The sequence below is a fragment of the Budorcas taxicolor genome, chromosome 21, assembly GCF_023091745.1.
Source record: "Budorcas taxicolor isolate Tak-1 chromosome 21, Takin1.1, whole genome shotgun sequence".
NCBI classification, from domain to species: domain Eukaryota; kingdom Metazoa; phylum Chordata; class Mammalia; order Artiodactyla; family Bovidae; genus Budorcas; species Budorcas taxicolor.
Genome location: NC_068930.1, coordinates 24,033,837 through 24,049,518, shown reverse-complemented (window position 1 = coordinate 24,049,518; position 15,682 = coordinate 24,033,837). Strand labels below are relative to the sequence as shown.

The following is a 15,682-nucleotide window of genomic DNA, read 5'->3' as shown; positions in this document are numbered from 1 at the left end:
TGCACTTGAATACCTTTATGAATAACATTTTAAAATTATGCCTTCACAATGCAGTGTTCAAATCAGACTAATGTTTTCTATTAACCAACCACTGGTCCCCTTATATCCTCTGTTAGGCCTTTTACTACACCTTCCCCATAAAGCCTCTCCACCACACTGTCATCCATCTTTTAAGCACTAAAGCCCAAGGAGGATTCTGTTCAGATTTATGAAAAGCCTGTTATTCATTCAACACGCCTACTCCACACTGGGCATTGTTCTAGGCCTTGGGAAGAAAACATGGAAGAATTCCTGCTTTATCTTTGACACACCCAAGGCAAGTCCTGAAACGATTCCATGTAGAGTCTTCCTCTATGTTTAGAAGAAGAAAGTAAAAGTCAGTTTGGGATTTTGAGGACGTATGGTGGAAACATGAGCTCTGAAGTCAGACCTAGATTCAGTGATCAGGTCACTAACTATGACCTGCTAAATATGTGAGGTTGGGACAGCTTATTGACTTTCCCGTGTATTAGTTTCCACATATCAGCTTATCTCAGGTAGATGTTATAAAGCTAAAGTAAGTCACATATAAAGTGCTCAGCACATAGTAGATGCTCAACAAGTACCACTCCCCCATGAAAAAGGTGTTTATTACAAAGAATAAATACTAGGAGTACTGGTATAGAGACCCCTATTTTTTTAATTGTGGTAGCATTTACATAACATAAAGCTTACTGTCTTCATTTTTAAATGTACTGTTCAGTAGTGTTAAATGAGTTCACATTTTTGTGCAGCCCATCTCTAGCGCTCTTTCTCTTGCAAAACTGACACTGTGTACCCACTGAAGAGCATCCCCATTGCCTCGTCCCCACAGCTCCTGGCAGTCACCATCCTACTTTCTGCCTCTATGATTTTGACCACTAGGTACCTTATATAAATGGAATCATACTGAATTTGTCCTTTTATGTCTGGCTTATCTCACTTAGCATGGTGTCCTCAAGGCTCATCCATGTTGGAGCACGTTGCAAGATTTTCTTGTAATGCTGAGTAATATTCCATTGCCGTGTATATGCCACATTTTGTTTATCCGCTCACTCATTGATTGGGTTGCTTTCTACTTTTGACTATTGTGAGTAATGCTGCTGTGAAGATAGGTGTACACGTCTCTCTTTGAATCTTTTGAGGATAATCCCAGAAGTAATAAGGTAATTCTGTGTTTAATTTTTTAAGGAAACATCATACTGTTTTCTGAAGCCTGTTTCTTGATGGGGAAGTATAAACAGTGTAGTTCCCCAGAGACTAATTTTAAAACCAATCTTGTTTAATGTTTTATAAACTATCTATATATGAGAGTCTCACTATTAAATCTCCTTTGCATATAGATAATGAAATAGTTCATATTCTGTAAAATATAAGAACACCTCATGTGAGTGTAGACAGAAAAGTGGTTAATAAGGCTTAATTAGTGTAGGGAAACATATTTGTATTTGAATGTAGGCTTTAGTATACTCCCTCAAGGTCAGAAGGACTCTAGTTGCAGCTGTCAGTGTATTTCCCCACTTACTGTGAACAAAACATGGAGAACTGATAGGCCAGTAAACTTCGTATGTCAGAAGTACACAGACACACGGACATGTCTTTTTCCTTGACTCTCCATAGCAAGACTCTCCATACAGTGGAGTATATTGGCCCTCAAATCCTCCGTAGTCTAGTCTAGTCTAGACCAGTGTGGTCTCAACTGAAGACAGTTGTTGCCCCTGTAGACATTTGACCGTACCTGGAGACATTTATGTTGTCTCAGCTGGAGGGGTGCTCTGGAATCTTGTGGACGGAGACCAGGAGTGCTGCTACACCTGCCACAGTGCACGGAGCAGCTCCCCTGCCACAGAGAACTCTCCAGTCCCAGGTGGCAGCTTGAGATACCTGCCTTAGACCCAAACCAGCCCCTCAGCGTTGTTCTCAGCCTCTCTCGCATGTAAACCTGACATTCCAGCCGGGCCCAGGTGCGCCTCAGACCATACACCAGCTGAAATCTTCCTGCTGCTCTGGTGTCAGGCCCAGCTGCAGGTCTCTCACTGTCTCAGTGAAGCTAGCTGGCCTCTCTGACCACCACTCTCTCCCTTCTTGGACTTCCTGTAGGACTGTCCCACTAATTTGGCACTTGGTTGACCATACGAGGTGGTCTCTTTCCAAAGTTGACTAAAGTGCCTTGAAGGCCATGTTGATATGAACTTGATGTGAAATGTGACATACCAGCCCTTACATAGCCCAGTGGGCACCTCTGACCTGACCCACGTGGGGCTCTATGAAAGCTTTCCTGCATGTGTAGTGTAGAGTTGCTGAATCAGCACAATACTCAGCCATCACCGCAGTCTGAGAACGGTGAGCTGGGTGGAAGGTCCACATGGGAGCCCCGTGACCAGAGAGGTGTTCATGCTGAACCTAGTTTCCTCGCTAAGCTGGAACATATGAAGAGGGTGCCAGAGGATGGGCCTGTTATGAAGCCTGGAGGATAACGTGTTTCACATGGAAATGTATGTAGACAGGAACTGTTCTGTCATAGCTGGGCTAGTTGAATGCCAGTCGGTATTTATAGTGATCAGACTTGTAATGAAAGCCATCATTATTTATTTAGAGCCCAGTGTGTGCCAGGTACCACGTAGGTGCTTTATACAGCTTATTGCATTCAGCCCTTACCACAGTCCTGGAAGGAAGCTGAAGCACTGAAAGGGTCATTTGCCCAAGCTCATTCGGCTCACAAATAGCAGAGTTGAAATTTGCACACAGTCTGACTTCATGCAGCACCACCCTGCCTTGAGTGTAGCCAGGCCCTCTTGCCACTGGTCCTGGGGGAGATCTGTGTCTTGACACGCTGAAATGTGGGGGAGTCCCCTGTGGCCTCACTGGAGAGGTGGGTGACCCATGGGGCTGAGGTGTTCGTTGCTCATCAGTGCCAGTGTCGTGCCTGGCCTCTCTGCTTCTGCAGGAGAGCCCACGGGGTTTCCTCTGGGGCCACAGCCTCACGACCACAAGGGGCTCTGACCTTCTCATTTCTGCTTCCCCTGCAGGTACACTACATCCTTCAGGAGGTGGTGATGGGTGGGATGGTCCTGGAAACAAACATGAATGAGATTGTGGCTCAGATTGAAGCCCAGAACAGGCTGGAGAAGTCCGAGGTGAGACACTGCTGGATTCTGCCCCGGCTGGTCAGAGAAGACCTGGGAAGAGGGAGGAATGGCTGCTGTGTGGAGTTCGGTTACTGTGGAGCCTTAGGAGTGTTTTCTGCTCCATCCTCTTTTTTTCCCTGAGTCCATTGACACTCATTGGTTTGAAGATTAAACAGGTGAGAATGAGGCTAAAGGTGTGAATGGAAAGCCAGGTGGCACAGGAGGGCAGACAGCTTCTGGCTTGGGGGATTATGTGGGTTGTAATTCCTCCTTTCATAACCACATGTTCCCTGGGGTACCCAGAATCACCTTCTCAGATTCTAGTGTGGTTTCCTAGCTTGTGTGCCTGAGAGTCTGTCTCCCAGCAGCCACTTCTCGTGGCGTCTATCAAACCTCAGAATGGCCAGTTTCCAGTTAGCCTGATAAAAAGCTACAGTAGAATTTGGGCTGAGTTTGAAAATAGCTTCCTCCCAGTCCACCCCCTCCTCATGGTGTTGAGTCTGATGCAGATGCTCCCAGTATGTTCTACCCTGTTCCCCTGAGGTCTCTCCATCACCTTCGTCAGCTGTACCAGGGAGCAGAGGTTACCAGCACACACCTTCGCAAGTGGGAGAGCAAGCACAACAAGTTACCTCTGTAGTTATCTGAGCGTCTTTAAGAGCTTCACCGCTTTGTGTATCAGAGCTTGATCTTGCGAAACCAGGGATTCTTTGTGTGAGGACTGGCAGTCCTGCTGAAGAAGCTTTTCCAAACCGCAGCTATTGTGGCAACTAGAGTTCTCTTAGAAATGCAGGCTGGGAAGCTTCCAGGAATAGTGAGTGAGTCAGAGGCCAGAGGTTTGGAAACTAGAGGAAACAGAGACTTGCCGGGCAAGGGTGGGATTGGAGTCAGGATCCGGAAAGTGGTCGAGAAGGAGGAAACGGTTTTGAGAGTGTCCTCGTCAGCTTCTCCCCTTCTCTGCACGCCTGGGCCGCTGGAGGGCTGGGGCTCGCCACGGGCACCTTTCCTCCCCACGCTGTCTCCAGCCCTTCCGTGTCTGTGTGTGCTCCGCCTCCGCTGTGGCCTCCCCCCATCTTGTGGCCACATGTCATTTCCAAAGCCAGCTCTTCTCCATCTCACGTTATTAGTTGGCAAGCTGTTGTCCTAAGCTGTGACATTCCTTTTTCCATTAAGAATGTCCCTGTGACTGCACTCGTCTGTTAAGAGTCTTCAGTCTCTTGAGGAAAGTCTTGTATTTTTGTTTCGTAACCTGAAAAAGTGACCCTGATACTGAAGACAACTTGGTTAAACCATGCTGGTTATTTCAGCGGGCGTCTGTTGAGCAGCCCCTGTGTGCCAGGCACTGTGGGCACTGGGGCCAGGAAACTGCACGAGACACAGCACGTGTTCCGGGGTGCAGAGTGTGGGGCCCTTTACTGCAGAACCCACTGACCAAAGAGCTGTGTTGGCCACCTTTGAGGCATAAAGATGGAAAAATCAAAGCTTGTGTTACATGTACTCAGTTTGGACATTTTCTCTCCCTCTTTCACTTGTTTTTTTGTTGTTGTGAAATCATTAAGCAGATGACAGTGAGTTTATCACACAGCCACCTTTATATCTCTGCAGGGTGGCCTTTCAGCTGCACCTGCCCGGGCAGTGTCCGCTGTGAAGAACATCAACCTGCCAGAGATGCCCCGGAATATCAACATTGGCGATCTCAACATCAAGGTCCCCAACCTGTCCCAGTTTGTCTGAGGGTGGAGGACAGCTGAACTAAGTCCTTGGAGCCAGCAGAGCCGAGCCAGCCCTGCAGCACAACCCGCTCTACACCCTCAAGGAGTCCAGCCTTGGGCCCTGGCCCCCACTGTCCTGGAGCAGGAAAGAGCCCTGTGTCCACTGCCAGCCTTCTCACACGTGCGGCCTTGCCCATCTCTCGGACACACGGCAACTGCGGATGTGAGGGGCCCTGGCTACCTCAGTGGGGGTCAGGTGCCCAAGTCATACGCCCCCTTTCCCTCCCGTGTGCAGCCACTCCCAGGGATTGGGGACTGTAGTGAGAGCCCTCTCCCCACCTCGATCCCAGAACCCCATCCTGAGGATGTGTGCTGACTCGAGGCTTCAACCTTGAGTTGAAGGCTCCCTGAGATCCTGCAGCGTTGACTGTGATGGCGAGGTGCCGTAGCTGGGAACAGATTGACCCTCTAGATCTGGAAACATGGTGCATGGGAAACAAGGACAGGAGTTTAAGGTGATCCAAAGTGGCCTGCTGGCTCTCCTAGGGTTGGCACACCCAGAATCCTTTGGCACAGCCCAGCCTTCTCACCCCCACCTACGTTCCCCACAGCCACAGTCCCAGCTCTGCTCGCCCAGCTGTGTGTGTGTATAGGACACAGTCCACTTTGTAAGCCTGTTGCTTGCCTGCCTGCACATTTCTGCCCATAGGGAGGGTACTCCCACAGCCAGAGTGGTCCCCGTCAAAGGGGCGGCGCCCCATGTCTGTAGAAGGCAAAGCTGGCATGTGGAACATCTCAGAATTGTGACTGTGCTAGGTTTAAAATACATTCTCCTCCCGAGCAGTAGATGGGTCAGTTGCTGTGTTCTGAATGATGGGTGTTCTCTGGGTGGAAAGCCACTGCAGTCTGCACCAGCTTGTGGAGCATGAGAGCCTGAACCAGGGCCCCTGTTCTGGACCTGGGACACAGGCAGCGTGCTGGCTGAGACCTGTGGCAGCGCAGCATCTTTTCCCCACATTCAGAGGGTCCCTCCCTGAGCTCACTCTGGGCTTGCCCTGCGCCCTAAGGTGACAGTTCACTAGAGCTCGCTGTGGAAACCCAGAAATATTTCCCATGTGGTGAGGGTCTTTGTGCCTGTGGTTGGTCATCTTAGAGATGGAGCTGCTCCTCGGAGCAGTGCCTCTTACCCCTGCACTGCCTCGGGGCCAGGCTCAGGTGCCTTGATGAGCTGCCTTGAGGTTAGGGAGCTCTCTGTGCCACGCTACTAAGTCTCCCAGCCTGGGGACTTCTTGTGCTTGCCAGCTGGTAGCCCAGACTGTTTCCTCAGGCCTCCTGATGTTGTCGCAGAGCCTATCTGAGATGTGCCCAACAAGACCATGTGTGGAGTCACGTCTTCTCCTGCTTTGAACAGTGCTTCCTGTGGTGGGTGTCCTTTATTCCCTGTAGCCTCTTGACTCAGTCTTTCGGAACCTCTCCAGTAACCTCAGAGATGGGCAGTGTTGCTCAGAAGATAGACACTTATGTGGGAAGAGGGAAATGTAGGTAAATATATCTATCCAATGTCAAAGCCTCTGATGTTCTTTTAAAAAGTTTTCATTTTTTTTAACAGACATTTCAGCCTATTCACATTCCTCTTTCATAATTTGCTTAAAGTGAAGTAGGAACAAAGAAGGAAAATGTTATTTATTTTATACTTTCTGTAAGATAGCATAAGCAAGATCCTTCCACAATCCTTACAACGGACATTATTATCTCTCATTCTGCAGGTCAAGAAAGTAAGACTTGGAGAGGTCAAGTAACTTGCTTTAGGTCACACAGGGCTAAGAGTTGAGACTGACTGCCTAAATCTGTGGTTCATTTTTTTTTTTTTTTCTGCTGCTCAAGATGGCTTCTCCCAATTTTATTTTCTTTCTTATGGATAAGGAAACCTCACAATTTGTAGATAGCTTCTCAGAAGCTGTGATTAAAACAGGTTCAGTTTTCTAAAGCAGCCAGTGAAAGCATGAAAGAGTGTAAGAACTGGAAGGTCCTCCGCGTGCCTGCAGTGAACCGATGAGGAAACCGAAGCCCAGGGTTTCGTGTTGAGGGTCACAAAGCTAGAACCGAGTCTCTTCTCCTCTTTAAAATTTTTATTGGAGTTGATTTACCACGTTGTGTTAGTTTCAGGTGTACAGTAAAGTGAATCAGCTATGTGTGCACCCACCAAGTTGTTTTTCTTGGTTGCTTTATGGCCCATTGCATTGCTACAGCACAGCCACATGTCCTGGATTTCCTGGGATACTCTTAATGTCTCGCCTGCCAGAAACCAGTGATTTCCCCCAAACCATTGACTGGTCTGGAGACTCCCAGCAGTGGAAATTCCAGCCTCATCCCTTGCACTGCCTCTAAAAAATGACTTGAGCCTAGTCTGTGGTTTGGAACACTTGATCCCTTTGGATGAGCCACAGTAATTGTTCATTAACTACTTGAGGTTGCCTGTGAATCAACCTTTCTGGCCTGGTATCAGCAAAGCCATAAACTTTAATAATAAGGAAATCTTCATTGGCCTTTTTTCAGAGAGGGACACAGATATTGCTGCTGAGAGACGTCAGTTGTGAAGAGGGGCTAGGTTTGAATTTGGGGGTCCTTGGCCCTGCGTGGCTCACACTGAGGATCTTCTAAAGTGGTACAGAACACTGGGTTTTCAGTGCTCACTGCCACTAATAAAACTCATATTCTTCCATCATTCAACTTCTAAGTGCCTGGTGAGTGCCAGGCCCAGTTCTAGGCCCCCAAAGATGGAGAGAAAAGAGGATCTGCCCCCTGCAGCTGTCTGCTGAGTGTCTAATGCTCAGGTTGCATCTGACGGGCAGCCTGAATGTGGAGACTGCAGTCAGTGACTGTGTTACGTGGAGTATTTAACAGTCTCTCGTCTCCCAGCCCCAGCTGACCCCACTGTGCCCTGCTGCCCATGCTCTATCTTCAAGCTGCTATCTCAAAAATACCATAGGCCAGGTAGCTTAAAAAACGATGTCTTACAGTTCTGCAGGCTGGTCATGGTCAAGGTGCTGGCAGATTTGGCACCTAGTGTGGACCAACTTCTTGTTTCACAGAAGGCCATATCCTTGCTCTGTCCTCACATGTTGAAGAGAGAGCCCTGGGTTCCATCCCTGTATAAGGGCACCATACCCACCGTCAGGGCGCCCCCTCATGATGTCACCCAAACCTAATCACCTCTCAAAGGCCCCGTCTCCAGATACATTCACATAGGGAACTGAATGTCAGCATACGAATCTGGAGGAGGACAGTGAGATAGATGGCATCACCAACTCGATGGACATGAATTTGAGCAAACTCCAGGAGATGAAGGACAGGGAAGCCTGGTGTGCTGCGGTCCATGGGGTCACAGAGACGAGACTCAGCGGCTAAACACCACCACCAAGCATTCAGTCCGTGCAGCGTACCTAATGACCCCCTCTTCTGCTAGGCCTGGTCATGGCCCAATGCTTGTCAAAATTGAGGACTCTTAGGATATCTTGAATCTTCTCAAATCCTTGTTACTCAGGCTTCTGCCACTTACAGAGCCAGCCTTTCGTCCCCACCACCTCCACCTCCATGGAGCCAGCCCAGGGAAGCCCTCTCAGCCCAGGGAAGCCCCCTCAGCTTCACCACAGAAGAAAGCAGAGAGTTAGGCTGAAATCTGTCTTGTGGACCAGTATTTCGTAGGGGATGTCAGTGTGGTTTGTGGGTTTCCAGATAGAATGCAGCAGAGATTGGTGACTTAAGATAAAGGTCAGGAGAGAGTGATAGTCAGGAGAAAGCCTCTCAGGGATGGGCAAGACCTTGGGAGGAGGATGTTGGCTCCTAGCAAACATCCTGGCCTTCAGCTTCCCAAGTCTCCTGCCCTGCCACCAGAAGGGTGTCCATCTCACTGTGGTCATTGTGAGCCTGGTGCCACAGGCTAACAAACAAACAGCTGACCTCACGGTTAAGTTGATGCTGGCTGGGAGCACTGGGGATCCTACATCTGCAGTGCTGGCAGCAGTTAGCAGATGGACAGGCCTCCTTTAAGAAGCAGTTTCATAGAAGTGATTACTCTTTCCGAAAAGATTCTTTCCTGTTTCAGTACATTCATGTGGACAAAAAATAAGGAAAGGCTGTTGAGCCAAACTCCCACTCAGTTCCCCCAAACCACCGAGCACCTCCCAACCCTATCCCTGGTGACGACAAGTGTTTCCAATTTAAAAGATTAGGAAACAAAAGCCCCTGGAGTTTTATTACCAAAACAGAGTATACTTTCCTGAGTTCTGTTCCCTTTGACGTTGGTGGTTGACCCCAGCCCTCTACACCCAGCCATCCTCTGTAGGGAGGCAGGGCCTCCCAGACCACCCCATTTTCCATGGGACTCTGATGTCCTGTGTGTTAGAGTTGTTCATTTTCACCTCCCCTACTAGAATGAACGCCCCTCAAGGGTGGGGTACGTCTCTCCTGCTGAGTTCTGTGTCCCAGCTGCTATGAGCAGTGTGCGTGGTATGTATCAGTAAATAACTGGAATGAGTGAGCGGTTGAGGTCTGGTAAATCATTCTAGCAGTCATCGTAGCTTCTGCTCCCGAGGGCCCTGCTCGGTCAGCGTTTTGGGTAATGGCAGTGGGAACCGCCAGTAGAGAGGGACCAGGTGGTGGCCTGTGCAGCGAGGGGGTGAGGAGAAAGGGAGAGCCGGTGACAGTGGAGCCCAGGTGGCAACGACACGAGAGGAGGAGGTGGTTTGGGAGGGAGGAAGACCGGAGTCTGGAAGTGGGTGCGTGAAGCCGGACTTGCCTGACAGTGTCTGGGGCAGATGTCTGCCAGCCAGCTGGGAACCCGGGAGACGGCAGAGAGGAAACGAACATCCACCCCAGAGAGAGGGTGGTTGGAGCCTTGGGAGCAAGTCATGTGGCCGAGGGAGGAGAGGAGAGGGTTGAGGGCTCAGCCTAGAGGAAGGGAGAGGAGAATCGAGATAGGAGCTGCTTCAAGTCAAGGGAGGACTCTCAGTGGGAAGGGCCCTTGCGAGACGCCAAGGAGTGGAGACTGAGAAGAGATGGCCTGTCTCGGTCCTGCCGCTGCCCCCACCAGGTTCCCTCAGGGAGGAAGCGAATGAGGGAACTGGGAAAGGGTGGTTAGCCTGGTGGGGCGGGTCTAGACCACAAGGTGGTCGTGAAAGGGTGGGTCACAATCCAGCTCTGTGACGAACAGAGCCGCCTTTGGAAGGTCAGCATCTGCATCCATAAAGGGGTGCCAGTTACTCCTGCCTTGGGAGGTGTTTGAGGGTTAACTGAGGATTGATGAAGACCACGGAAGAGTCCATAAACACAGGCTGCTGTCACCACTGGGGCTTTTGCAGAGGGAATGGGAACCTAAGTAGATGCAGTTAGCTAGGAGAGGCTTGGTGGTGCTGGGATGCGAGACCAAAGTCCATGGTGCTCGAGTCCTGGCAGAAGGCCTCAAAGGTGGGGCCGCAGATGGCTGCTGGGGACAGAACCTGCTGGCCTGTCCCCCCCGCCCTCACAATGCACCCCATGGACTGTACCCGCCCGGCTCCTCTGTCCATGGGATTCTCACAGCAAGAATACAGGAATGGCTTGTCTTTCCCTTCATCAGGGTATCATCCCAACCCAGGGATTGAACCCAGGTCTCCTGCACTGCAGGCAGATTCTTTACCGTCTGTGCCACCAGGAAACCCCACATCTAGAGGCCACCACTGGATAAAGTAGGGGTAGGGGAAGCAGTGGAATCTGGAAAATGAAACTTCCCTTACAACGAGGGGTTTGAAGGCACCAGAGAACAAATGTGTGATTGGTGGGACCAGAAGTGCAGGGGACACAGCCTAGAATTCACACCCCCCAGAGTCAGGGCCATGGAGAGACCCTGAAGGCACAGTGGCAGGAGTCGGCACTTGGCCAGGACTGGGATGAGGAACTCTGGCCATGCGGGTCTGGCCAAGAGTTGGGGTCCTAGAGGGACGTCATGCTTCCCGTGAGACATGGGAGCTTTGGCCTTTTTTAGGAGCTAACCTGAGAAGGCAATGGCACCCTACTCCAGTACTCTTGCCTGGAAAAGCCCATGGAAGGAGAAGCCTGGTGGGCTGCAGTCCATGGGGTTGCTATGAGTCAGACACGACTGAGTGGCTTCACTTTCACTTTTCACTGTCATGCATTGGAGAAGGAAATGGCAACCCACTCCAGTGTTCTTGCCTGGAGAATCCCAGGGATGGAGGAGCCTGGTGAGCTGCCGTCTATGGAGTCGCACACAGTTGGACACGACTGAAGTGATTTAGCAGTAGCAGCAACCTAACTTTTTTTTTCAACACTGATATCAGCCTGGCCTCCTGAGAGCACCTAGGATAGAGCCACACCTATAAGAGGGCAGGTTGAAGGTTATCTCCTGTATTGGTGATAACAAATGCCTTTGACAGACCAAGGGAAAAAAGGCACAGCTGACATAATCTGGGGAAGGAAATGGCAACCCACTCCAGTATTCTTGCCTGGAAAATCCCATGGATGGAGGAGCCTGGTAGGCTACAGTCCATGGGGGTCACAAAGAGTCAGACATGACTCAGCGACTTCACTGACATAAGAGGAGGAGGTACTGACCAATTTGTACTTTATTCATTTTTTGGTAAGAGTTCAACTTTTTATATCGAACGTGTTACAGAAGAGGTTTAGTCAAAAGCCCAAAGCCCATGTCATGATCAGACTCCTCAGGCCCCTCTTTCTCAGCTGTCTTCTCAGATGGTGGGAGCGGCAGAACTCCTGCAGCTGCAGCCCAGGCGCTGGGCAAGCCAATCAGCCCATGCCCTGCACATGAGGTTCACAGTGTCAACACCGGCCAGAGCCTTGGCAAACTGCCCTGGCCAGAAAGGGTCAACGTTTATACCGGCCACTTAATGAGGGCATTGCTCCTCCGTGACCATCACCTCGTTGTGGAGGGTGAGGGCCGAGTTAGATGCAGGCAAGCTTCAAGATGGAGGCCACGATACAAGCAAACGTGAAGCAGGCACCGCTGGGCAAGGTGCTGGGCACTGGATGAAGTGAGGGCCTCCCCGCGGCGCGACCCGAGCTTCCTCTGCGGGACTCAGCACCTTAGTGGCAGCTGAGAAAGGGAGCCAGGTAAATATCTCAAAGACTGGATCCACGGACTCCCCAGGCTCAGATGATATTCAAAATATCTACCAACTAGGCTTGGCTCAGGCACTGACGAGTGGAGCTACCAGACCAGGGCTTGGCGGTGCTACTGGTGGTCCATGGTGCTCCTGCCTCTCCTGTGGCAACAGAGAGGAGAGCCCAGGAGGCTGTCACACCTGGAGCTACTGCAGCTCCATCCTCTGCTGGCCTGCGTGGGGCCTGGTTGGTTGCAGTTGTGGCTTGGTGACTCAGCGTGCCTCTTCCTGCTTGGGTCCTGAGGTGGGAGGGACAAGGAACCTTCTCATACCCCATCCCTCGACCCTTATGAACTGGCAGTGAAACTGGAGGTCAAGAGATAGCCGCAAGCTAGAGCACCCATTGCAGGTCACTGCCTTGGCCCTGGGCAACCAGGGAGTGAAGTTTTCCTCTAGCCATGCAGACCTGAGCTCTTGAGCCCCCTGTCCAAGCCTCGAAGTGGCTCCTCAGCTGGCTATAGACCTCACGAATCTCACTCTGGCTGGCAGGCAGAGGGTAGCTGCACGCCATAGATGGCAACATGCATGGCCTGGGAGGTAAGCCTTTCTTGCTAGGAAAGAGTTTATCTAAACTGAGGCAAGGTAGGATTTGATCTGCTGAGTGCTGAGCCAGCTTTTCTGGAACTTTTGTGTGTCCAGAAGGTACAGCTGCTCCACCAGGAAGTGGCTCCCACTCAGATGCTGGCCTGGGCACTTCTGGGTGTTTTCTACTGAAATTCCCTCTTTTTATTTTTTATTTTTTTGCCGAGTTCCCCCAGCCTCTACCTGCCTCTTTTCCACCAACTGGCCCCTTGCCTGGACCCTAGGAAGTGTTGACCAACCCATCATTGTTTAAAGTGCATGATGATTTACAAGATTAGAAGGAATCCCTGGGTCCAAGGTCTGTGCCAAACGGGAAAGTGATATGGTAATACCACCTGGCATTGCAAGTTACTTGGCACAGGTTGGCAGCCCATGGCAGTGGACTCTCCCTGTCAGGCCCCTCCCTGAGCCACAGTGCTCAGGGTGACAATCCTTTCCTGTCAAGTCACCCACTCCAGCCCAGCCCCGGCCCACTGAGCTGCTCTGGGTTCCTGTGGTCCCAGAAAGGCCTCAGAGGCCAGGCCAGGCCAGGCTTTGGCCCTGGCCATCCCCTCTGCCTGTCTTCAGGCCTTCCTCACTCCCTCACTTCAGGAGAGTCTTTGCACAAATGTTGCTCTCAGACCTTCCCTGCCCTTCCCTGTTTCTCACGGCACTTGTCAAACTGACATCATCATGTTTGTAACGTCAAACTCTTTTTTTTGAACTATTTTTTGCTGCTGTTTTTGCTGTGTCTACCACAGCACCTGACCCACTTTTGTTGCCAGTTAAATGATTGTTTGTGAGTGAATGAATGAACACCTCTGTTTCTCTCTCAACGTGCATGGAGCTCCACACCCACTCCAGGCTTGGGGGCTCTGTGGGAGGGAGTCTGGGGCCTGGCTTCTTGATTCCCCATGTGAGCCTGAGTGTGTCATTTAGTGCCTGCTTCTTCCCTAACAGTTGGTAAAGAATCTGCCTGCAATGCAGGAGACCCCGGTTTGATTCCTAGGTCGGGAAGATCCACTGGAGAAGGAATAGGCTACCCACTCCAGTATTCTTGGACTTTCTTTGTGGCTCAACTGGTAAAGAATCTACTTACAATGCAGGAGACCTGGGTTCAGTCCCTGAGTTGGGAAGATCCCCTGGAGAAGGGAAAGGCTACCCGCTCCAGTATTCTGGCTTGGAGAATTCAGGGTCACAAACAGTCGGACATGGCTTGAGCGACTTTCACTTTCTTCCTAGTTATAAGAATAGTGTATGAGAACACACTTAACATAGAGATGTAAAGAAAGCCCTGAATGGAAGGTAAACCAGGTTTGAATCCTGGATTCACTGCTTGCCAGCTCTGTGGCCTTGGGCAACATACCTAACCTCTTTCTGCTTCAGTTTCCTCATCTGTGAAATAGGATTAAAACAGCTTCCTTGAATCAGTCAAAGTTCTTGATTGCAAACAATAGAATTGACCCAGAAGCTTACTAAAGTGTTATTGGGGAGGTTCAGCAGGAGGATGGAAAACCTAAAAGAGCTGACCAGGTTACAAGGCAGACTATTCTCGGGAGTATGCCACCAGCATCGCCAGCACTGGACCTGGGGCCGCAGACCCTGCTGGGCTTCCATGAAGAGACAGACTCCTAGCAGTGACTCTGATCAGTGGAGCTCAGGTCCAGAGACCAGGACAGCAAGTAGAGGGGCTGGCTCAGCATCACACAGTGGGGAGCTCGCTGAGCTAGCGGGGAAGAGATGCCACCGCCAACCACATTGCATGCAGAAGGTTGTCCTAGTGATTAGCAGTTAATCCAAAATCTTGTACACAGCTGATGGGAAACTGGTGGAGTCCACTGGAGTTAGTGCATGCTTATCCTGTGACTCACTGATGCCAAGCGAGTGTGCATGTCCTCTGGAAGACGGGGACAAAAAATGTTAACAGCAGCGCTATGCGTAATCACCAAAAACTGGGTATAGCCAGATGCCCATGAAAAAGGGAATATATGGGCCCTTCCTGGCAGTCCAGTGGTTAAGACTCCACACTTCCAACGCAGGGAGTGCAAGTTCCATCCCTGGTCGAGGACCTAAGATCCCACATGCCTCGTGGCCAAAAAACCAAAACATAAAAAAACTGAAGCAATATTGCAACAAATTCAATAGAGATTTTAAAAGTGGTCCACATTAAAAAAAAAAACTTTAAAAAAGGGAATACATGAGTAAATAAGTACCCTGGAATACTACAAAGCCACAAGAAAGAACTACAACTACATATAACAATGTGGAAAGTGAAAGTGAAGTAGCTCAGTCGTGTCCGACTCTTTGTGACCCCGTGGGCTGTAGCCTACCAGGCTCCTCCATCCATGGGATTCTCCAGGCAAGAATACTGGAGTGGGCTGCTATTTCCTTCTCCAGAGGATCTTCCCGACCCAGTGATCGAACCCGGGCCTCCCGCATTGCAGGCAGACACTTTAACTTCTGAGCCACTAAGAAACACAACGCCAGGCATAAAAAGCCAGGCCAAAAACCATGTAGGTTGTATGGGTTCATTTATTGCCACTTCAAACAGAGGCAAAATGGACATATGGTTTTAGAAGCTGGGACAGTGGGTGTCGGCCTAGAAAGACAGAGAAGCGGCTGGGGTGGGGTTCCTGATGCTGAGAATGCTCATTTTCTTCAAGTGGGTGCTGGTTTCACAGTGTGTTCTTGTGAAGTTTCACTGAGTTCCTCATTTATGATTTTTTTTTCTCTAGGCTTGATATACTTCTATTTAAAAAATAACTTACAGGGCTTCCCTGGTGGCTTACTGGTAAAGTCCATGTGCCAATGTAGGAGACATGGGTTAGATCCCCAGTCCAGGAGGATTCCACATGCTGAAGAGCCACTAAACCCATGTGCAACTACTGAGGCTGTGCTCTAGAGCCTGGGATCTGTAACTACTGAACTCACATGCCCTAGAGCCCATGGTATGAAGAGAAGCCACGGCAATGAGAAATCAGTGCACTGCAATTAGAGTAGACCCCAATCCCTGAAACGAGGGGAAAAAAATCCACACTGCAACAAAGACCCAACACAATCGAAAAATGAAATGATTAAAAATGGTGTT

The 15,682-nt window shown here is 50.2% G+C and overlaps 1 protein-coding gene across 1 annotated transcript in view; it reads left to right on the top strand.

The window, feature by feature from the left end:
* The window catches only part of LOC128066451 (arpin), a 54,344-nt gene extending 47,915 nt beyond the window's left edge, over positions 1-6,429 (top strand). Inside the window, exons 9-10 of the mRNA XM_052659514.1 lie at positions 3,048-3,155; positions 4,752-6,429. Coding sequence (XP_052515474.1) covers positions 3,048-3,155; positions 4,752-4,880 — 237 coding nt within the window. The 3' untranslated portion in view covers positions 4,881-6,429. The remainder of the gene's footprint in view (positions 1-3,047; positions 3,156-4,751) is intronic.
* Positions 6,430-15,682: the final 9,253 nt, after the last annotated feature.